Genomic DNA, 22,500 nt, shown 5'->3' on the forward strand with positions numbered 1-22,500 from the left:
TTCATCAAATAATCCTGAAAAAAGTATCTCAGGTTATAAAAAAATATTAAGCAGCACAACTGTTTCCAACATTGATCATAAATCATCATATTAGAATGATTTCTGAAGGATCATAAGACACCAAAGACTGGAGTACTTGCTGATGAAAATTCAGCTTTGCATCACAAAAATAAATTACATTTTAAAGTATATTAAAAAAGAGAACCATTATTTTAAATTGTAATATTTCATAATATTATTTTTTTTTTCTTTTTTTTTTTTTTTTAACTGCAGGCTTGATGAGCATAAGAGACTTCTTTCAAAAGCATTAAAAATAGTAGTGTTTCCAAACTTTTGACTGGTTATATATATATATATATATATATATATATATATAGTTGCAATCGAAATTATTCAACCCCCATTGCAAATCAGGTTTATTGGACTTTTTTTACAGACTTTCAGCTGTTTTCAATGAACAAATCAAACAAAAGCAATTGAAATGGCTCAACATAACAAATGTTTCAAGTGGTTTCCCCAAATTTAACTGAAAATGTAACTTTTAAAGACTTCAAAATTATTCAACCCCTGAATAGAATCCCTCACAACAGCACAGATCTGCAGAACAGGTGTTGTCTCAAGCACACCGGATGCAAATAATCAAGGGCTTCATTAGTTGCACCAGGTGTGCTTGAGCTAGAACACATGAAATATCTGAACAGGCTAGGTCTAGGTTTGCTAAGTGTCACGTTTGACTGCAAGTTAGAAATATGGCTAAGTCAACAGAACGGTCCAAGAAGATAGGGAAGGCACTAAATGTTCCTAGAGACAGCGTTGGAAGCATAGTTTGCGAGTTCAAAGTCAGAGGAACAGTGGTACACTACACTACCATTTGGTGGGTGTTGATTTCAAACCCTGCAGCCACCTAATCATTTCATGCTGTTAAACCTGCCGGCGTCTCAACACAGGGTGATCTGGGAGCCATTGATGAGAAGTATGACGTCGCCATCTCCTCCAGCTGTGGCTCGCTGGATAATATTTTAGTGGACACCATTGACACGGCGCAGAAGTGCGTCACGTTTCTGAAGGCCCAGAACATCGGTGTGGCCACTTTCATCGGCCTGGACAAGGTGGGAAAATTGACGTGTGGCTGTGCTGTTTCCTTCTAAACCTCATCACTAAAATGTGCCAGTATCACATTGCAGAACCCCTTTATCTCACGGCACATGGGAAGTCATGTCCTGTGTGTCCAGTAGTGGTGATGTGTGGTGTTGTTGTGCAGATGAAAGTGTGGCAGCAGAGCATGGGCACCATCTCCACCCCGGAGAACATCCCTCGCCTGTTTGACATGGTGCGTGTGAAGGATGAGAGCGTGCGCCCGGCCTTCTACTTCGCCCTCAGGGACACGCTGGTGGCCAGAGACCTGGAGGAGGCCACGCGAGTGGCGTTCCAGAAGAACAAGCGCTGGAGGGTGGTCACGCTGCAGGGCCAGGTCATCGAGCAGGCCGGTGAGTTTACTCAGGGGTAAACACACACACACACACACACACATCCTGACAATCAGCCCACACGATCCGATACTGATCCTGTATTTACTTCATCATCGTAGAATATCTACACCTCAGAGTGTGTGGAACTGGTGATCAGTCTGTTATGTAGGGGTGCAGCGGATCGCAGTTGATCGTGATTCGTGACCTGCACGGTTCGGCACGCATGTGACTCGCAGATTAACTGCTAAATCTAACCGTCACAGAGTGAAAGTTTATCATTTGGACGCATTTTGTCTTGCCAATTTACAAAATCTGAATGTAGATTTAAATCTGGGGAAATGTTAATAAAAATAAAAGGTAATCAGGTAATTTAATCATAATACTATTGGTTTGCATTAATAATTGCATTTTCTAATAATATTACATGTTTATTTATCGGAAATGTGACGGTAAAGCACTGAACTTGAATTGAGATGTAGACAAAATTGCAGAAAATCTAATTTTTATAGGAATTTTTTTTAATATTCTACTCTTCTTAAATGTACCACACTGAACTGACCGACAGCTTCAGTGATTATTAAAGAAACATGTAATTCAGTCACAATTTGAAGTTTTTTTTTATATATATATATTTGAGACTTTGTGACTTTTCTTACTTTTCTCCTTATATTAGGGTGTGGAAATGGCTAATAAGTCAATAAGTGCTCCTCTGCCGCCATCTACTGGCTATAGTGACAATTTCACGTGTTTTTTTATGTTGTTTTTTTAAGTAAAAGTTTGTTTGCCAGGAAGTGTTAGTTTTACAAATCATCACATTCAAAATAACATTAAAATTGGGTCATATATAGAGATTTGAAGTGCTGGAAAAAGTGTGACGCACTTTATAAAGACATTGAAAAGTACTTGAATTTCACTCCCAAAAGTATGCATGAACCCTGAAATGAATAATGTAAAAACATTTGACTATTTCTGAGAGAATACCATGGTTACAGTTAGCGTTACTACATTATCTCCATGGTGAATGCTGGTGATTTGTGGACTAAAGAGCCTATGATATGCTCGTTCATGGCACAGTGTTTCTCCTGGTTTCCACATCAGGGCTGTTTGATCTGATATATGTGGTTTATAACCGAGAATTCTGTGCTGAATTTGAGCATTTCTCACTAGATGTGTAATATATCAAGTCACTTTCATCAGAGTAAGATGGCGGTTTACTTCCTCTTAATTACACAAAGGTTCATAAACTCTAGCTCTAGAAAATAAAAACCAAAGAAATGTGCATCAGGTGTGCTTTGCTTTACGACCTTTACGAGATGGCTTGAACGCACCAATATTTCTGTGACCGTTTCTTCAAGTTGCGCAGGTATGTGTGGATGAGCTCTCTCTGTCACTGTGGTGTGATGTGCTCATGTTTGTGATGTCCTCAGGCACCATGACCGGAGGAGGAGGGCGTGTGATGAAGGGCCGGATGGGCTCCTCTGTCTGTGCTGAAGTCACTCAGGAGCAGGTCAGACTAGAAGCGCTCACACCTAAACATTTAATAATGGTCTTTTGCTCCCCTTCACCAACCTGTCAGCTGTGTGGACACTAGGGATGTGTTAATCGGCGTGTAATAACACTGGTAATACCGGCATCACCGGCGGGGTTTTTTAAATCGCTCATTTGAAAGCGAAACTAAAATGGCACGTCCTCATGGGCATTCATAGCGGTGCGCAGCAGAGCGAGCGTTTACAATTCATTCTTACCATAGGAATGAACCAAAAACGCTGTCTCAGTTCTGCCGTGGACACGCTCCGTTACGAGTGCAGCTCTGTGCATTTTAGTTTCACTTTCAAATGAGTGCCAATTCAGGTGTGGATTGCTTGAAGAGTTTTGATTGATTGATTGAAGTTTATTTCGAGCAAAAGAAAAGAAAAGAATGAAAATATCAAATAATAACTATATACATATACACATGTGTACCTGTACACACACACACTACAATTTTGATACACGTATCCACATACATTATTTACACTAATAATAGTTGCTCGAAAGGGAGTGGAAAGAAGTATAACTTATTTGCTCCCACCCCCAATTCCTGTAAAGTGTAAATCATATACTGATGCTGAATTTGACACATTCTCGCTCGTAACTTCATAATACGTGCTCGGCGTGTGGAAAATGGCACATCGTTATTTACAGCAGATGCGTACGATTGAAATGAGTCCAGACTCAGGAGCTAGAGATGTGTGATTGTGTGCAGCTGGATAAGATGGAGAGCGCGCTGAGCAAGGAGGTGACGCAGCTGCAGGACTGGCAGCAGAGGAAACAGCAGCTGGAGGAGAAGGTGCACACTGCCCGATCTCAGCTGAGAGACATGAAGAACACGCTGGAGAAGTACACCGCCACCATCCAGGTCAGATCACAGAGCAGGCCCTCGAGTGATGAGACCGTGTGTGAGCCTTCTGTTAACCAGTCCTGTGCCTTACAGAGCCTGACCGAGCAAGAGCTCCATCTCAAGACTCAGATCAAACATCTGGAGGCCAACGTCATCTCTGCCGCTCCTGATAAAGCCAAGCAGAAGCAGATGGAGAAGAGCCTGGAGGGCTACAGGAAAGGTGCGTTCCTTACGCCGTCGTTGTTGTGGGTTCAAGCGCTGAAACCCTATTGTAATAGATACGATTTCCAAGCATCGGCATTCTCCCCTAGAAGTGATCGGGCGGACCGGGAAAAGTTCAAAATCACTCATAACTAATTTTTTGGGTATTTTTTTTGAAAAACCTACTTTTGCAAACAAGTCCTATATTTTTGTCCCGATCAGAATCTAACCAGTCCAACAAGATTCTCTGGAGGCCCTCTAAGGGATGCCAGAACAGCTGTAATTTGTGAACGGAACTCATCATGTGGTCGTGTGAAAACACGTGACGACTGGCGACGTGGTGGTGCATAATATGGAAAAAAAAAATGTAAAAATTGGCTATAACTACACATCCCTTAGCAAGTTAGCATGCGGTGTCGTCTTCCAAGGTGCCAAGACTGCCTTCGAGGACATTCGCGAATCTTGAAAACCATGTCCGCCATCGACCAATGAGGTTTGAGCAGCTGTTAGACAAGGTCAGCGGAGGTCAATTGAAACTAAACTTGCTGGACCTCTTCGACTCACGGCCGTAGACGCCTGTGAGAAATTCAAAAGAAACGGGCGCCATCAATCAAATCGTTAAATATTACCTAAGATTACTTACTTAGATCAGCCTTTCTCAAAGTGGGTGCCGCGGCACACTGGGGTGCCCCCTGACTGTGTCAGGGGTGCCGCCAAAAAATTTCGTAGGCTAAAAAAAAAAAATCGGACATTTCATATATAAATTTGAATTTACATAAATACATTCTTCTTCTTTTTAACCCTTTCGCACGTACGACCACACCGGTGTGATCAGTCTAGGCTGGTCCCTGGAGCACCGGTCAGTGCATGACGTGATCAACTGCTAAATTCAAATGTGCTTTCGCTCGTTGGCTGGAGCTGAGCCAGAGACAGGCGCGCTCAGAGCTGTCATATGTCACAACTTTTCAGTGTTTTCATCCACATAATGTTTGTTTTAGGTTTCAGACATAAGTACTAAAAAAACAATACATTTAGAGTTTGTAAAGTACACACTGATGTCAAAGGAAGAGGCAATAATAATCCTTTCCATTATAATTAGTTTTATTCATATCAGATACACATTGTGTAAGTAACTTTAAAATTTACTCTATTCTTCTCCCAGTTCACCTGCCACTTACTTTTATGTATTTCGGGAGAAGTGGATGAATTCACTTGTTGTAAATCCAACAGATCCGATTCTCTGACCTGCGTCTGCGGCACAAACTAAGATGGCGGTGCCCATCGCGCATACAGCTCAACTAACGCGATCGTTATAAAGGTGTTCAAAAAAACAAAACACTTCCACTTGCATATATTTGACAATCGGAATATCAGATATTTCATGCCATATCTAACAAATTTGTGAATATTTTGAATAAAAAAGGAAAAATGACATAAAAGCAGATCATCATTCATTCAGCTCTGTTGTTGCTGCGGTGTGTCACGTGACAAGCAATGACGTGTCACCATGGAAACCATAAAGTGACACATTCTAAATAACGGTCACCTTGAAAAACTCACGCTGGGGGGTCAGCCAGAATATTTTTTAATTATTAAATTTACGTGTGAAAGGGTTAAACATATGAACGGATTAATAAATTTTAGATTCATTTTAGATAATTTTTTTTTAAGTATTTTAAAGACAGTTTAAAGTATATACATATATATATAATTACCATTTACATTTGGGTTATGCAGTGTTTTTAAATTATATTTTACACTGGGGTGCCTTGAGATTTTATGCACTTTTGAAAGGTGCCCTGACGGAAAAAAGTTTGAGAAAGGCTGACTTAGATTACTAAGCTTCAGATTACTTCAAAAACCAACTTTGGCGAACTAGTTCTAGGTTTTTAGCTCAGCCTCGATTAAACCCCTGCGGAACAATTCTCGGGAATCTCTAGGGCAATAATTATCAAAAAGATGTTGACCTTTGGCCTTTGGATGGCTATAGGAGTGTGGTTTAGGAAATAGGCATGGCCAAGTCTACCCAAAAGCCTCTCATTCCTAAACAAAAACTCGAAAATAAGTGAGAACATGTGACATATGATTCCAAACAAGCATGCAAACTTGTATGGAGATCAGCCCATCGGTAGCTCTATAACTGTTAAAAAGCTTTAAAAAACATATTTCTTTAGTAAATTACACATATTGGCTGTAATATAGTTTTTCTCATCTATAATGTAAGTGGTGACATGCTTGCTAAATAAAACGATCCATTTTTACGCATTAAAGTGCTTAACCCCGATATATTTCTTTCACCCAAAATTGACTTTATTCAGTGGAAACCAAAGTGCTGCTGTGTCTGAATGCCATGAGTAGCTGTGTTAGTGATGACACCTGAGTGTTTAAGGGCTGCTTGTTTGTCTCAGTTCAGCTGAAAAGGCAGAACTTGATGTAGTTCCTCTGACAGACTGAGAGTTGGCTCATCAGTAGATGTAATGATGTGTGTTTTGTGCTGAAGACTTCGAGGCAGCGTCCAGTAAAGCGGGGAAGGTGGAGGCCGAGGTGAAGAGGCTGCACACGCTCATCGTGGACATCAACAGTCACAAGCTGAAGGCCCAGCAGGACAAACTGGACCAGATCAACACACAGCTGGACCAGTGCTCCTCAGCCGTCACCAAAGCCCAGGTGGCCATCAAGACCGCCGGACGGTCAGTCACTGATCATGGGCTTTACTAGTGACGGTTTTAAATGGTTCACTGTGAACATTTGGGCTGGGTATTGACACACATTTCCTGATTCAATTTCATTTCGATGGGATGTAGATCGGGTACAGTAAACATAACATTTTCTCAAAGAAAGGTTAGGGTTACTGGTCAATTTTGAGATTTTGGGATATTTGTCTTCAATAACATGTCTTCTTTCAGACTTGTGGTGGAAAAAAAAAAAAAAAGTCAGAAATACACATTTAGGTCTTTATTTTACTGCACTTCGTCTGTTTGCGTCTGTAGATTTCTCATAAATTCAACAAAAGTTGGCGTTCTTAATCATCACGCTGCTCCGCGATCTCTGTCTGCTCCCTGTCATCACACACACCGCTGGGAAGCTCTCTCTCTCCTGTACAATGCTGTCGGATCCAAATGTGGTCATTTCCTTTTTATCAGCAACCAATCGTGAAAGTAAAAGGGCTGAATGTGCAATCTCATTGGCTGATGATAAATCTTTAAAGCCCATTTTCTCAAAATGACTTTTCTCCATACTTTTCTCCATCTCCATCCAAGTCTGAAATCTCCACTGCAGTAGCACCTATATACACCACACTCTCCAGTCTTGTACCTAGTTATATTATGAAGACATTTACAGAGGGATTTGTAAATATATTATTCCTAGCCTGATTTATGTAACATTTTATTCCAAAAAACATGGTGAAAGTAATTTTTTTTAAGGCTATTGACAGTATATTCTGATATACAAAAGTAGATCTCCATAAATCCCCCTGTATTTTTTTTCCCATCTAATATGTGAACGCAATGAATTTTTTTTTTTAAATATATGCAAATTAGTGCATATTTAAGTAGATATTAGGGATGCACGATAATGCATTTTGGCCGATATTCGATATGCCGATATTTTCAAACTAATTTTGTCCGATGCCGATACCGATACCGATATATACACATTTTCCCCCTGATATATTTACACTTTAATTTTACTGAAGAGAAATCCAAGTCTCTCTCCTGTACTACCTTTACTGTATTACACTCATGTGTTGTAGATAAGGCAATTTACAAGACAAACAAAACAACATTTGATTCTACCATAAATGTATAATTTTACAAATGTAGACAGACATTCACCCCTGAAAAATAGGTAAATTATTTATGCCATTGCCACAGTTTATTTTTAAGTTTAGACATTAAACTTCAGTCCTTAGAAGTAAAATAAATAGAAAAAAAAAATCAAATAATTTTTTTTACATCTTCTACTTGAACAGGTCTACCAAATGCTCCCCTGTTTTCGGTGCTGATGCGGTGGTGACCCGTTCATGTACTGTAACATGTAAGGGTGGCGCTGGCAATAAAGCAGTGTTGGGAAAGTTCACTTTCTACATGAACTAGTTCAAAGTTCAGTTCACAAATTTTAAAATGAACTAGTTCAGTTCATAGTTCATATAGGCCTACTCAAAATTTTGAACTAAGTTCACAGTTCCAAAAATGAACTAGTTCATAGGTCTTTTTTTCCATGTTGTTGCGAGATATTATTTTTCAAAATGATTACCACAGCCCCCACAGACAATTATTTTATCAGTTTTAACACTGAAGATATGCGTCAGATTTTTTCCCATCTTCACATTTACATTTACATTTAGTCATTTAGCAGACGCTTTTATCCAAAGCGACTTACAAATCAGGACTAAATTAAGCGAGTCATCATGAAGAGGCAAAAGACAACAACAACGCAAGAAGTGTTCAGAATACGAAGTTCAGGCATTATTCAGAGTAGCATAAGCATGATAAGTGGGATTTTAAGGGAAAGGTTTTTTTTTTTTTTTTTTTTTTTTTTTTTTTATGAGTTTAGGTGCTTAGGTGCTCATGGAAGAGATGGGTTTTCAGCTGTTTTTTGAATCATCTTCACCGACCTTATCATAAAACTCGTTTAAATGATCATACGACGCCTCCTTGCTGCTTTTTGTTTTGATTTGTAACGTAAGTGATGAGTCGTTCATGAAAGACTCGAGGTGAAGTAATTATTTATGTTCCCTGTAAACGATTTTTGACTGCATTATAATGATTTCTTAATTCAGAATATGATCAAGATTGCGTAGGTGGATGTGTTCGGGGAATTTGCCAGTTAATAGTAACATTTAAAGCCCCTTAAATGAACGAAATGACTCGAAAAAAGATTTGTTCATTTTGATGCACGAGATTGAACAAGAGGTCGAACACGGGTGGCTGGTGTTGCCAGATTGGGTGTTTTTTCCGCTACATATTAAGGGCGGTTTACGGTGGGTTTTAGGTGGGTTTTCGCCTGGAAGGCTTTATAGAAATCTGGCATCCTACTGAACGAAGTTAAACTGAGAGAGCGTGGCGTTCACAGACACCAGAATAAACGAGTTCACAGTAACGTTCATCAGGCAGTAATGCGGTACGTTCAGTTCACGTTCGCCCAAAATATGAACGAGTTCATGAACTATCGTTCAATGAACGCGTTCAGGCACAACACTGCAATAAAGCAACTAAAAGTTGTCACAGAGAAGCGCAAAAGTAATGATTATGAATATGTCAAATATAGCAAGGAGACATTTTAATTGTTTATTAATAAACAAGTGTTTTCTGTGTCGGCTGCAAAGATGAAGTTGACTGACTCGCAAGTAGGCTCGCGAGTCAGTCAACTTCATCTTTGCAGCCGACACAGTGAACGCGCCAGGGAGAAATGCACATTTCGGATTACATAGTTTTCTTTCGTTTTGAATTGTTATGTTTAAAAAATATGATTTCAAACGTTCTGTAGATAATAGATATATTTATCAGGTCTGTGAGGCAAGTAAGCTATATGCTGAGTTTCGTTTCATTTATGAGACGAACTCCAGTTCACGCGCGCGCCTCTGTGTCGTGATATCTATTATCTGGTTTACTTATTATTTATTAGGCTAAATCCAGGCAATTGGTTGACGAAACATTTTTTAAAATTAAGATACAATTAATACAAAACGAAATTCACTTAGAAAGGCTTTGTGCTTTCTGTTTGAGGTCTCTGTGGAAGTTTTAAAGCAGTCTCTATCAGTGCCGCTTTCAGAGCGTTCACGTCTGTAACCGAGAACTGTCACTGTTTTTCCTCATAAATGCGAACACGAAAAATAAAATAAAATGAATATTTTATGCTCTGTGGAGAGCATAGTAGCTTGGAGAGTTTACATAAGTAAGCTACAGGACATCGTCTTTCGAAACATGACCTGCACGAAAGAAAAAAAAAATACTGCGGCATTCTACCCAGCACTTCAGAAAATGCACTTGCGAATGCGTCTCTGTCCCCAGCACATCTCAAACCAAACTGATGCTCATGCTAGAAATGCCTCCACATGTTGGAAGTTTAAGTTGCTGGCACTCATGCTATGTTCACGGTCGTCACGTGCACATAGGAAACACGCCACCCTATCGGCAAGGCTCATCGGCAGAAATATTCATATCGGCCGATGCCGATGATGGTCATTTAAAGCTTTTATCGGCCGATACCGATGTTGTGCCGATATCATCGTGCATCCCTAGTAGATATTGCCTAATTTGCATATTTAAACATTAAATTACAGAAAACTTGTAATACATTTTTTTTAATGTAGGTAATCAGCTGGGAAAGTTTCATGGTGATATCTGCTAGTTAACATTTTTACCCTATTCACCTGTAGTGTCTCGCCTTAAATCTTTGAATCATCTAGTCTTATAACTAATGGCTAAAGAGGGAGTTTGCAAATGTTTTGTTTATTGAATTGTTGTATCAAATCAATATGTAGTTAATATTATGTGACTTGCAGTTTTGTCAGATTTTGCTCTGTTTTGTCAACGAAAATAGTTTAAAACACACAATCACGGCTGAACCGCTGCACATCTCTGAGGAAACATGGGTGCTTCCTTTATGAATGAGTCTGTGTTATCAAACGAAGCTGGCGAGTCAGTGATTCAATGACCCATTCATTTAAGTTGATGAAAACATGATGCGATGCACTTACTGGATTCGTGATCGACTTTCACATGTGACTGGGTTTCATTTACTGCCACGGCCTTGTGGCGCAAATAATATCTGAAATTTATATACAACAGCACAGTTTACTCAAGGGGGCGTAAGTTTTAAAAGGGGGCGTGACCAAAAAAGTTTGAAAAACCTCTGAACTTTAAAGTAAAAAAGCAGATAAAAACATCTCAATTAATTCCAGTTCATGCAAGAAGAGAGTGCTTTTAATCACTTAATGAGCTCTACTGAAACTCACCCTCTTCATGTAAATCTGTGGGATGAGCTTGACTGAGAGGACTGGGTTTGTAGAGAGCCAGTTGATCCGTTTCAGCAGTGCTTCTGTCCTCTGTTGCGGCAGTAACCTGAAGAAGTCTGAGGAGAGCGTGTCTCAGCTGGAGAAGGAGATGGCGGAGAACGAGAAGCTGATGGAGGAGCTGACGGAGCAGCTGAAGAAGCTGGAGGAGCAGGCCGGAGAGATCATGCAGACCTACCAGCAGGCCGAGGTACTTACTGGTCCCATCCTCTGGCTCAGACTGTCAGCACGGCAAGGGCTGAGAGTGTGTGTGTGTGTGTATGTGTGTGTGTAGGAAGCTCTGCCGGAGGTCCAGGAGCAGCATCGCGGCGTCCTTCAGGAGATCAAGGCCCTCCAGGAGCAGGAGCACGCGCTGCAGAAAGAGTCTCTGAGTGTTCGGCTGAAGGTGGAGCACATCGACACGGCCATCGCCGAGTGCCACAACAAGATCCGGCACTGGGAGAAGGAGGTACTGAGCCCACACACACACCTCTGACAACACCTGCAGCAGCACTGGGAATGTGTGTGTTCAGATGTGTTTATATGCAATCTGAATCTCAGCTTATCAATGTCAGCTGCTAATCATTAAACCGGAGTTTCACTGGCCAGTGTAGACGGCATCATTCATCATAACGGGTGTTTTGGAGAAAGTAAAAGCTTCCTCTTCCTATTTTAATCTTGGTAATCAACATGATGAATCGCGATCACAATATCAAGGGCCATTGGCTTTTTTTTAGTGCTGGGCAACGATTAATCACATCCACAATAAAAGTTTGTGTTTACATAATATATGTGTGTGTGTGTGTGTACTGTGTATAATTATTTTGTGTATATATAAATACACACACACACACACACACACACACACACAGCATATACATGCAGATATATCAAATATATACATTCATGTGTGTGTATTTATATATACACAAAATAATATATAGACAAAATAATTACACACAGTACACACACATATATTATGTAAACAAACTTTTATTGTGGATGTGATTAATCGTTGCACAGCCCAGCTTTTATTATTTTGAAGCCACAACAATATGGATTCTCAGGGTCGATACCCATAATTCACCGCTCATGGCCTATACCGATATCTATCATTTTAGGTACCAATATATTGTGCGCTTCATAGTATAATCATAATTAAGTTCCCTAAACACAGTTTTCTTTAGACTAATTTCATAAGAGCTTTAACGCAGATATGTTAGTAACGATGTCTGATATCGAGTGTGTTTGTGTGAACACATGACCTCTGTGGTTTGTCTAGCATCTGTGCTTCTCTGCGTGTTTTAGCCCAGTCCCCTTGTTATCAGTTTATTTGCCCCTCCTCATGTCATCTCCCTGTGTGCTCGGTCTCGGTTGTGTTTCAGTTTGCTGTCGGTCCTGTGGATTCCTCCTCTTTTACCCATTATCGGGTGTAATATAGTGTTGTTTAAGGCGAGTAAAAGCCCGTCTGCCTCCTCTCTCGCCTCAGGCCGGCCGGCTGTCGCTGCACCCGCTGGATGGCTCGCCATCAGAAGAGCTGCCCGCCCTCAGCCCAGAGCAGCTGGCAGACATCGGCAACCCAGACGTCATCAAGAACGAGATCGCTCTGCTGGAGGACCGCTGCACCAACATGAAGCCCAACCTGGGGGCCATCGCGGAGTTCAAGAAGAAGGTGCGTGCTACTGTTCGCCCACCATAGTACTCACCATAGTAATAACAGTGAATGATTGTGTGTGTGTGTGTGTAGGAGGAACTGTACCTGCAGAGAGTGGCGGAGCTTGATGACATCACCACACAGAGAGACGGCTTCAAGAGAGGCTGTGAGGACCTTCGCAAGCAGAGGCTGCACGAGTTCATGGCCGGGTTCAACATCATCACCAATAAACTGAAGGAGAACTACCAGATGCTCACGCTGGGCGGAGACGCGGAGCTGGAGCTGGTGGACAGTCTGGATCCCTTCTCGGAGGGCATCATGTTCAGGTGTCACGTGCTGTAACGCCACACGCTCTACCAGCTAAACTGATGGTGCTGGCCATCACACACTGGCCAACTTTGTAAATGAAAAGAGAAAAGCTTGGCCAAACTCACACGGGTACATACACCTCCTTGCTACGAGACGCATGACAAATGAAAACGGTGCGTTCTAAAATAGGCTCAAAAAGTCAGACATGTTTGATGTCCTCTGACCCGGTGGATTCATAATCTGAAGGTCTGTGCCAAGTATACACACTCTGATTTTCTGTGAAATCCCTGAACTCTGCCCAGTATCTGCAGACTAGCTGTGACTTTCAGCAACTAGCGTCGACTCCTTCAAGAGTAGGGTCGGGAATCAAAAGCCTGAGGTCAGGAAATCGGATACGTGTTGTTAAACTATCGATTCCTTTGTGAGCATTTCAATATGACTTTAAACAGTTCAAGCGTGAGATGACCCGCGCGCTCACATCCTTAGCGCGCTCACAGAAAACGTTATCGTTAATGTTAATCTTGTTCAGAGCAGCGCCAGGACCGGTGTGATGAAAGCGAGGCTGTGAGGGACAGACGGACTGTGTTTTCAATGGGATTCGCTGTACAAAGCTGCTAGATCACTTATTTTCCACAGATCATGTTTGGAGTTTTTTATCTTAGATATTTCAGTAGTTCATCAGCAGATTGGGTAAGCCAGTGGGTAAGTTGTGTCAAAAGGGAGGCCCACTGTCTTAGACTTTGAAAACCTCTGGACTAGACGGTGTCGTGTTAGCGGCCCCTAAGTTAATAACTAATGATCTTCGCAACGGAAGTGAATCAATCAAACTAACTTTAGCTGGACAATAACTGTATTCTAGAGCTGCTGTAAAGACAAACAATCTGTTACTTTAACTTCCTATCATCACTGTAAAGCTGCTTTGAAACAGTCTATATTGCTAAAGCGCTGTATAAATGAAGGTGACTTGACTAAACGTAGGCTCAAAGATGAACTAGTCCTGAACACCAAAGATACATGCCAGTGAAAAACAAGAAACTGTTGATTTTGTGAGGAGAACAATCACGTTTATTTTCTAAAATAAAAATAAAACTGACACTTCAATATTGCAATAAATCAAAGTCGACACAACAACCTCTTAAAAACACTCAAGTGCTCAAGAAGGCCTTGAACCATTATCCTTCAGAAAGGCATCATCAGTATAACGGATAAAGAAAATAATGTTATGTAACATGAAATGGTCAAAGCCTACTTGCACTGGACGTGCTGGTTTCGGCCTCATCTCATATATGAGACGCCTGCGATTGAGCAACGACCCGCTAATGCACTCGCATTCGTGTACATCAGCTTGCTGACGAGTGAAGGCAAAGCACACAAGATATAGTTCCCTGATATCACTACTTATAAACTGCTGCAGAAAAGGTTAGTTGCCGGGCAGAATGTAATGTGTAACTGCATTACTCTTCACAAATGTATAGGAGTAAAGAGTACATTGTACAGTAAAAGTTGCTAATATCTTTGATGCGCAGTAAAACTACAAAGTAGCTAAAAAGATACTTAAGGACAGTAACTAATTACATTTACTCCAGTACTTTACACACCACTGCTGAAGAGATGCGTCCCTCTCAGCCTCACTTTCATCCCTGTCAATAATCTGTGAATAAGGTCTATTGGGTCATTTATCAGTGTGGATCTTCTCTGGTCCCGGTCGGTCCTCCACTGAGCGACGTGTTGACGGCTCTGCTGTTGTCCTGTGTGCTCCTAGTGTGCGTCCTCCTAAGAAGAGCTGGAAGAAGATCTACAACCTGTCGGGAGGAGAGAAGACGCTCAGCTCTCTGGCGCTGGTGTTCGCCCTGCACCACTTCAAGCCCACGCCGCTCTACTTCATGGACGAGATCGACGCCGCCCTCGACTTCAAGAACGTCTCCATCGTGGCCTGCTACATATACGTATGTGCACTCACCACACACACTGTCTTATAGCACGAGCATGATGTTCACTCAACACATCTGAGAGGGATTTCAGTGGGTGGGAGATGTACCAGTTTAAATGAAACACTACTAGAAGACTTTGACTGGTTTCTGCTAGTGTATTTACTGCAGGGCTAAAAACATTATAAAGCAGTTGCAGTGACAATATCGTCCGCATCCTTTCATTAGCCGTGTAGCATTCAGCGTCATCCTAAAAACTAAATTCAGTGCAAGCCTGAAAAAAGTGCGCACTCATCAATAATATGCAGAAAATGAATGCAACAGAATCACTGATTGTTCAGGAAAATCACCATCAGTTACACTGGAGATAAAAACTGACCGGTTGTAACTGTCGTCTTTCCCACATCGTTTCAGGAACAAACCAAGAATGCTCAGTTCATCATCATCTCCCTGAGGAACAACATGTTTGAGATGGCCGACCGTCTCATTGGCATCTATAAGACACACAACACCACCAAGAACGTGGCCATCAACCCCAAGACCATCGTCCTGCGCGAGATCGAGACGGCCTGAGAGATCGCTCCTCTCACAGGTCTATCCCTCATCTTTCTGCTCTCTCCTTTTAACCCCTTTTACATACAGTGACTTTTTACTCTAGTATAGTCCGTGTAACATGCAATGTTATCATGTTCTCACTGCACTGCAGGTGGATGTTTTAATAAACATTAAATTTACTGCTTTGAGTTCTGTGACACGTGTACGTCTTTTCCGCAACACAATGAGCACTTGATGGTTTTGTGACACTTCCTGTCTTAAATAACCAGAAGAAACCTCTCAGTACAGAAGAGTTTTATTCATCTTCAGCACTGAAACCACTGAACATAATCTGAGCGATCAAAGGGGTCAACGTTCATATTCGTATTTCTTTAGGTGACAATTAGTACTAAAAGCAAAGATTGAATGGAAAAATTAGGAATGTACAAACGGTTCATAAAAGTAGGATGAAAAGTAGGTCCCAAATATGTTGAAAGATGTATTCCGGCATCTCATTGTGCTCATGTAGTCAGTGAGGTCCATGCAGTGCCGTCTGATGCATCATGGGTAATGTAGTTTATGTGTGCTGCATGGTTACAGCAGACTGGAAAACGGTACAGCACATTAGCTGTCTGAGCAGCTGGTGTCAAAGGGGTCGTGCCATGAGGAATCAGGATTGCCCTGATCTTCTGAGAGGTCATTGCACTAGAAAAGAAGTTCAAGACTTCAAAAACACCATTTGTTGATGAGTGAATATTTGCACTTCCTCCACATTGTGATGCGTCACTGGAAGATGTTTGCGTCTGACTAGCTCCACACGCTAGCTTCAGCTCATCGCTCCTGTGACTGCCGGTTACTGCTGCTACATCGCAAAGCTGAACTGTAAACTCTTCCAGAATACTTTGTCTATAAATATTGGATTTATGTTTATAGTGGTTTTCAAAACATCCATAACTAATTTATTAAGTGATACTTTTTTAAACTTTGTTAAAAATTGGAGCCTCAAAGAACAAGTGAAGACATAAGCAATGCTGTGACCCCTCTTTCCCCTCCGTGGACTGAATTTTCTGGGTATCCGAGTTTCCTCTGTTACACAGTAGGGGGCGCTATTACACATCTAATGAAAGAGGACAGCATCTCCTGATCACAACACAGGAGAAGCAGAAACATGTGATATCATATTCGTGTGTAAAATAATGTGAACATCAAACATAAATCAACATATAAATCTGTTGTTACTGAACATACTGCCTAATGTTACTGAATGAAATGTCGACTCAGGACTGAAGCTTTGAGGTGTTGATGGACTCTGTGTTTTCATCATCTCTGAATCTGATCCACATGTAGTCTTTGACAAAAACATGATTTTCTCAGATTTTTTGCTCAAAATGTTGCTTTTTTTTTAATGAAACCCACAATGTTTTGTTTAAAAGCAGAGGCTCTGTTCTTTTGATCTACTGCATGTTCAGGTATGTATACAACAAAATGAAATGAGCAAAACAAATGTGTGCAAATGGTTTGTAAGGTCAAACCAGTGTGTTGAGAAAGCTGAGCAGATGCTGGTAGATGTTTCCTCCTAAAGTGTGTAGTGTCATGATGGTGTTGTGTATGGGACAGAAGAGGAGCGGTTCTTCAGCGTGACGGAGAGCGCAGTGATGAACACACAGGCCTGTGAGCAGCAGCATCACAATCATCATCAGGACCGCAGCCGATGGAGACGAGCGGAGACGCCGGCGCTGAGCTCGACCCGCGGCCGGAGCCTGACCGCAGATCTCCGGGACAGGCCCATCGCCCAGTCCTCTGACACTCAGGCCACACCAGTGCTCCTGGAGGAAGGGCTCGGCCCGCGGCGTCAGCGGGACACTGGGGATCTCCGGCAGCGGCGTCCGGATCAGAGCCTCCACTCGCTCCCTCAGCTCACACACCGCCTCCAGATACACCAGCGGACTCTCCTCGCGCTCCACGCCGGAGCTAAGCGCCATCACCGCGCCGTGCTCCTCCTGAAGCCGCTTCAGCTGCTCGATGAGCGGGTCGTACGCGCACGCCAGCCGAACGCTCGCCCGCTCCAGAGCCTGCAGGAACTCGTCCCTCTTCTGAGCCAAGATGAGGTCCAGGTTCTGGAAGAACTGGGCTGTGAACTCGCGGTCGTCCTGGATTAGCGCCTCGCTCCGCTGCTTCTCCAGCTGTAGGCGCTGTGCGAGCGCGCAGACGTCCTCCCAGCGCTCGCCGCTCAGTCGCTCCATCAGCCGGGCCTGTCCCGCGCGCTCCCTCGCGTACGCCGTCTGGAGGTCGTCGATGGCGTGTCCTCGGTGCCGGCCGACGGTGAGGCAGACGCCGCAGATGAGCTGCCGGTCCTGGACGCAGTAGACGTTGAGCGGCTGCGGAGGGTGTTCGGGGCACGCGGGTGAGCGGGGCCGCTGGTACTTCTCCACGATGGCGCTTAGGCACACGTTGGTGGGTAGCGCGTCCAGGCCGTTGGTGGGCAGCTCCGCCACGCTGCGGCAGCTCGGGCACTTGAGCGGCAGGCGCAGCGGACGCCAGACGGACACCTCCACGGACGCCTGCATCACGCTCTCCAGACAGCTCTTGCAGAAGGTGTGTGAGCAGGGCAAGACCCGCGGGTCTGTGAAGAGGCCGTAGCACACCGAACACGTCAGATCCTCCTCCAGATCCTCCATGACGGCGGCGGCTCCTGCGGAGGGATGGGGAAGCGGCATTAGTGCATGTGTTGGTCCTCAGGTTTCATCTGTGTCATGTTTATCTGTACGTTTGGCTGTTGAACTGTCAGTTAACGCTTGATTTTCTTTAAAGGGGTCCTATAATGACCTTTCACAAGATGTTTTCTGATGTCCCCATAGTGTGTATGTGAAATTTTTGCTCAAAATACCCCACAGATCATTTATTATAGCACGTTAAAATTAACTTTTTGAGGGTGAGCAAAAACCAGGGGCCGTATGTATAAAGCCACTCAGAGTAAAATTTTTGTCTCAAGTCTGTCAAAATTCTAAGAATGACGTCATTTTACTTTTATTCCTAGACTTAAGAATAAGTGTGATTCATAAAGGTTCCTAAGTGTCAAGACTAGGTCTCAGCTCCTAAATTATTTAAGAGAGCTGAAGAGGTCTCCTAACCTAGTTAGGAGTAACAAGATGGCAGCAGAGAGGAGGAGGCCTCGCACTTTTCAATGAAAATATGATGTATTGGAGTTACAGGAGTTGATTTTATAGCAATGAAATGAAAGGAAAGAAATAATTACATTGTTGCTGACTGGAAAAAAGCAGCAGTACACCCGATGATGACTTGAGCTCATCATTCCACAGTAAGCAGGCTCTTAATAGCACTATTGTGGCACTGACCAAGCCCAAACACATTAGTGGCTAAAAGTGATGTGCAGAGTTTTTTTTATTGTTTTTTATGACCCTACAAGTTTGCTTATGCTTTACAGTGATAACAGGAAAATAATGCAACAAAGTTAGTTTGGGCTGTACAGCAGCTCTATAAGAACATAGTGCCATTGTACAGCTTAAGTAAGTTCAATGATGATTCATTTCCATTGTAAAAGATCATTAGTTATCTATTTAGTTCATTATACAGCCGCTCTGAGAAAACAGTGATGTCATTGTTCAGCTCAGTTCAGTGACAATGGTGTCAATCAAGGCAGATCAATAATATTGATGAAAAAATGGCAAACTACAGCTACAGGTTTTCATACATTGTCTGCAACATAGTCAGTTATTAATATTTCATTGTCCTCTCTTGTTCATTTGTTTGCCTGCCTTGGCTAAAAATTATGTCTGTACAGTTTGACGTTTCACTGTGTTATCACAAATAAACAATTGACTCCAAGCACAACTACACAATACACGTACAAAATCTTTAACATATTTTTAATACTATTTGAATAAAGGGTGAGTCTGTCAATTTTCCTTGGCCTCACTTTTGGCCAATACTATGTGGCAGTTCTTTGACTTTCCAATTGATCTTCAAATCTCGCAGTAAAATAAAGCCACTTTATTGAGTATTTCGGGCTTTCCTGAGTTGTTGGATCCATTGATGGAACTCATGTTTGCATAATTGCTCCAACTGTAAATGAGGAGACACGCACCAATAGAAAAGGGTTTCCACAGCATAAATACTAATTTGTGATAATTTTGCACAATGCACTGCAAAGCATTTTTTTAAATAAAGTTAAATATTAAAGCTTCAGTGTCTTAATTAAAATTATTTTATTATAATTAGATTAAATGATTGGTGTCATGCTGCAGTGACCTCATCCTTGCAGGGCCAGGCTCACTATTGGCTGATTCAGTGGTTGAGGGCGGCCATTTTGGGTTGACATCATTGTAGTCCTTAGTTTACAACACTTAAGTCCCACTTCAGTCAGCACTTAAGAATCAGTCTTATACTTTACTGAAAGTTGCGTTTAGCTGCTTTATAAAAGTCTCCTACTCTTAGAAAAGTCCTACTCTTTACTAAGTATTTTCTGACACTTAAGTCAAAGCTTAAGACTATTCTTAAGAGCATTTCTTAGAAGTTTTATACATACGGGCCCAGCTGTTTTTGTGTCCCTTTAAATGCAAATGAGCTGCTGCTCCCTGCACAGGGGGCGGAGCTTCAAGAGCGTGCGTGTGTGTGTGTTAGCAGCTCCGATTACCTCGCACGCACTGAACATTTAAAAAAACTTTAAGCCTTTTGTGTTCAAACCGGAGTCAGACAATGATGGAGAGACTCGAGAAGAAGTGACAACATGTAGAAGCAACAGCACATTTCTGAATGGTTGGTGAATTTATGTAGCTGATGTGTAGTTATCTTCTAGTCATTGATTAGCATATTCTGTCATGATAATCTATAAATCCTGTTCCCATGGGCGGGGTTTATGTAAATTTTAGGGTCAGTGATGTCACTAACCCGTGCAAAAGGTCATTGTAGTCTCTACCAGCCGTTTGTTGTAGTCCTTAAAAAGCGATTTCTGTAAAAGAAAATATATCTCCCTTTGCTCTGAACTTTGAGTGGCGTAACTTTGCAGATGTTGTTTATGCTCAAACAGCAACACTAATTTTAAGTCACTTACATTTTAGACGCAATATTGACTCTTTTTGTTCTATTTCAGCAGCGAAAATAGTTCCGAACAAAGATCACAGCAGAACCATCACGCATCTCACAGCAACACCGTGTTTCATTACTGAGCCATTCACCGTTTTGAACGAATCGGTTGAGTCAAAGATTCAACGACCCATTCATAAACAACTGCCTCACTCTTGAATGAATCACCTGTTTGAATGAATCGTTTGAATAATGATTCAATGACTCACTCGTTAAGATGGTCATCTGTCGCCACCTACTGGCGGTTTAGTTTTGTGTTTAAAAGTATCATTCTTTCCAACATTGGTAACAGCCCTATAGTGTCTTATTATTCTAATTAAATTTAGCATAAATTTGAAGCATATATTTAAAATGATTAGGGAAAAATGGCCTTTATAAAGGTTAAGATATCATTATAATTTGTAGATTTAAATCTATGAAAGCTGACTGAACACTGATGAGAACATTGCTTCAGAATAAATTACATTTACAACACAAAGAAAAAAAAAATCAACATTTTCTCTGGATAAGCAAATGTTTTACTCGGACAAGTGATGACTGATTTACTTCTCCTAGGACAAGCACATGAAAGGCGTGATGTCGAGCTCTGAATAAGACTTCTGTTCATCTTCGAAGCGCAAACATGTTTTAATGAATCCTGAGAGATTTCTGTCCCTCCATTGAAAGTTCATTCACTCGAATCCTTGACAGGTTCATGAAGGGATGGTGAAAGTAATCCATATGAGGTGAGCGGCTTAATGCTAAAGTATGGTCAACGCAAGCTCAGGCTTCATTAATACCTTCATTTGTGTCTTGAAGATTAATGAAAGTCATATGGGTCTGGAACTACATGAGAGTGATTGATGACTGAATTTACATATTTTTTGATGAATATTCCTTTAACAAGATTTTCCTTTTTTGTTGGTTTTTAAACGGTCACATAAATTTTGTATTGAGTCTTTTTCAGCCATTTAAATACCTTATCCTGGCCAAAGAGTCTTGTTTATTAAAAAAAAAAAAGATTTTTATACTTTATTTTTTAACACTATCACTATCAGATATTTTATTCCTGTCATTTCCCTCACAGAATGAAGGGTGACGTGAGAGGTGGAGGAAATGACGCATCAATGTCCAAAATGTTAAACTAATTTAATTAGTGAGTGTGAATATTGTTTCAAGAGAGTTCAGTGTCAAAGTCTACATAAAGTATCCATAATTGAAGAATATAAAATGTCTTCTTACATCAGTGAGTTACTGCATGTTTATAAAGCACAATAACGGTGGAAATGTATATTTGTTTGTTTTACATCAACTCGAGATCATGATCAACTGCAGTGCAAAGTGACAACTTGCCCCGGTATGCCCTGCACAGCTGTGTTGAGAACGTGATACAACCGGAAGTCGTACACCGCTTAATACAAGCAAAACATCAATACAGTTACATATCAGAACTCTATGCATAACTTAATTTAACACGGGTACGATGTTTGATGTTGAAAATAACGTGACATTTGAAACAAAAACTAGCAAAAGTTCTTCAAACACCTTCAGCGCGCTATTTAGCATACACATATTAGGACTCTCAAAATGTAGAAACATTTGTATGTCTATTAAAACAGAAATAAGTGCTAATAACTGACCGTCATATACAGCACGAGCCCACCGAAATAAAAACACGACACGCGCATGCGCGTCCTCACTACTTTCCAGTTTCCACCAATCACATCTCTTGATTCAACACGTCTTGAATGCGACGCATGTTGCGTCTTGAGACGAGAAACGTGATTGGTGGAAAGTTGCTATTGAATCCCGCAGTCCGTTTTAAGTGTGTGTGTGTGAGAGAGAGAGAGAGATGAAACATTAATCAGGTATAGTTAATCCTTGCTGTATAATAATACGCCCTCTGGCCAAACTCGACATCACAGCTTTACTAATTCTAAAATATA

General features: G+C 41.5%; 2 protein-coding genes across 3 annotated transcripts in view; one reads left to right on the forward strand and one right to left on the reverse strand.

The window, feature by feature from the left end:
• Window positions 1-15,681, forward strand: part of smc4 (structural maintenance of chromosomes 4) — a 33,283-nt gene extending 17,602 nt beyond the window's left edge. For both annotated transcript variants that reach the window (XM_084419007.1, XM_084419008.1), the window contains exons 13-24: window positions 948-1,109; window positions 1,262-1,487; window positions 2,897-2,976; window positions 3,715-3,867; window positions 3,943-4,069; window positions 6,551-6,740; window positions 11,114-11,258; window positions 11,343-11,516; window positions 12,537-12,719; window positions 12,795-13,027; window positions 14,773-14,956; window positions 15,353-15,681. In XM_084419007.1, coding sequence (XP_084275133.1) covers window positions 948-1,109; window positions 1,262-1,487; window positions 2,897-2,976; window positions 3,715-3,867; window positions 3,943-4,069; window positions 6,551-6,740; window positions 11,114-11,258; window positions 11,343-11,516; window positions 12,537-12,719; window positions 12,795-13,027; window positions 14,773-14,956; window positions 15,353-15,511 — 2,016 coding nt within the window. In that variant the 3' untranslated portion in view covers window positions 15,512-15,681. The remainder of the gene's footprint in view (window positions 1-947; window positions 1,110-1,261; window positions 1,488-2,896; window positions 2,977-3,714; window positions 3,868-3,942; window positions 4,070-6,550; window positions 6,741-11,113; window positions 11,259-11,342; window positions 11,517-12,536; window positions 12,720-12,794; window positions 13,028-14,772; window positions 14,957-15,352) is intronic.
• Window positions 15,670-22,246, reverse strand: trim59 (tripartite motif containing 59). The gene is made up of 2 exons (XM_084419016.1): window positions 22,195-22,246; window positions 15,670-18,164 (listed from the first exon to the last, which is right to left on the reverse strand). Exon 2 carries the CDS (start codon window positions 18,148-18,150, stop codon window positions 16,999-17,001), a length of 1,152 nt encoding a protein of 383 aa, XP_084275142.1. The 5' UTR covers window positions 18,151-18,164; window positions 22,195-22,246; the 3' UTR covers window positions 15,670-16,998.
• Between the last annotated feature and the right edge of the window lie 254 nt (window positions 22,247-22,500).

This window comes from Rutilus rutilus (assembly GCF_951802725.1).
Source record: "Rutilus rutilus genome assembly, chromosome: 9".
Taxonomy (NCBI): domain Eukaryota; kingdom Metazoa; phylum Chordata; class Actinopteri; order Cypriniformes; family Leuciscidae; genus Rutilus; species Rutilus rutilus.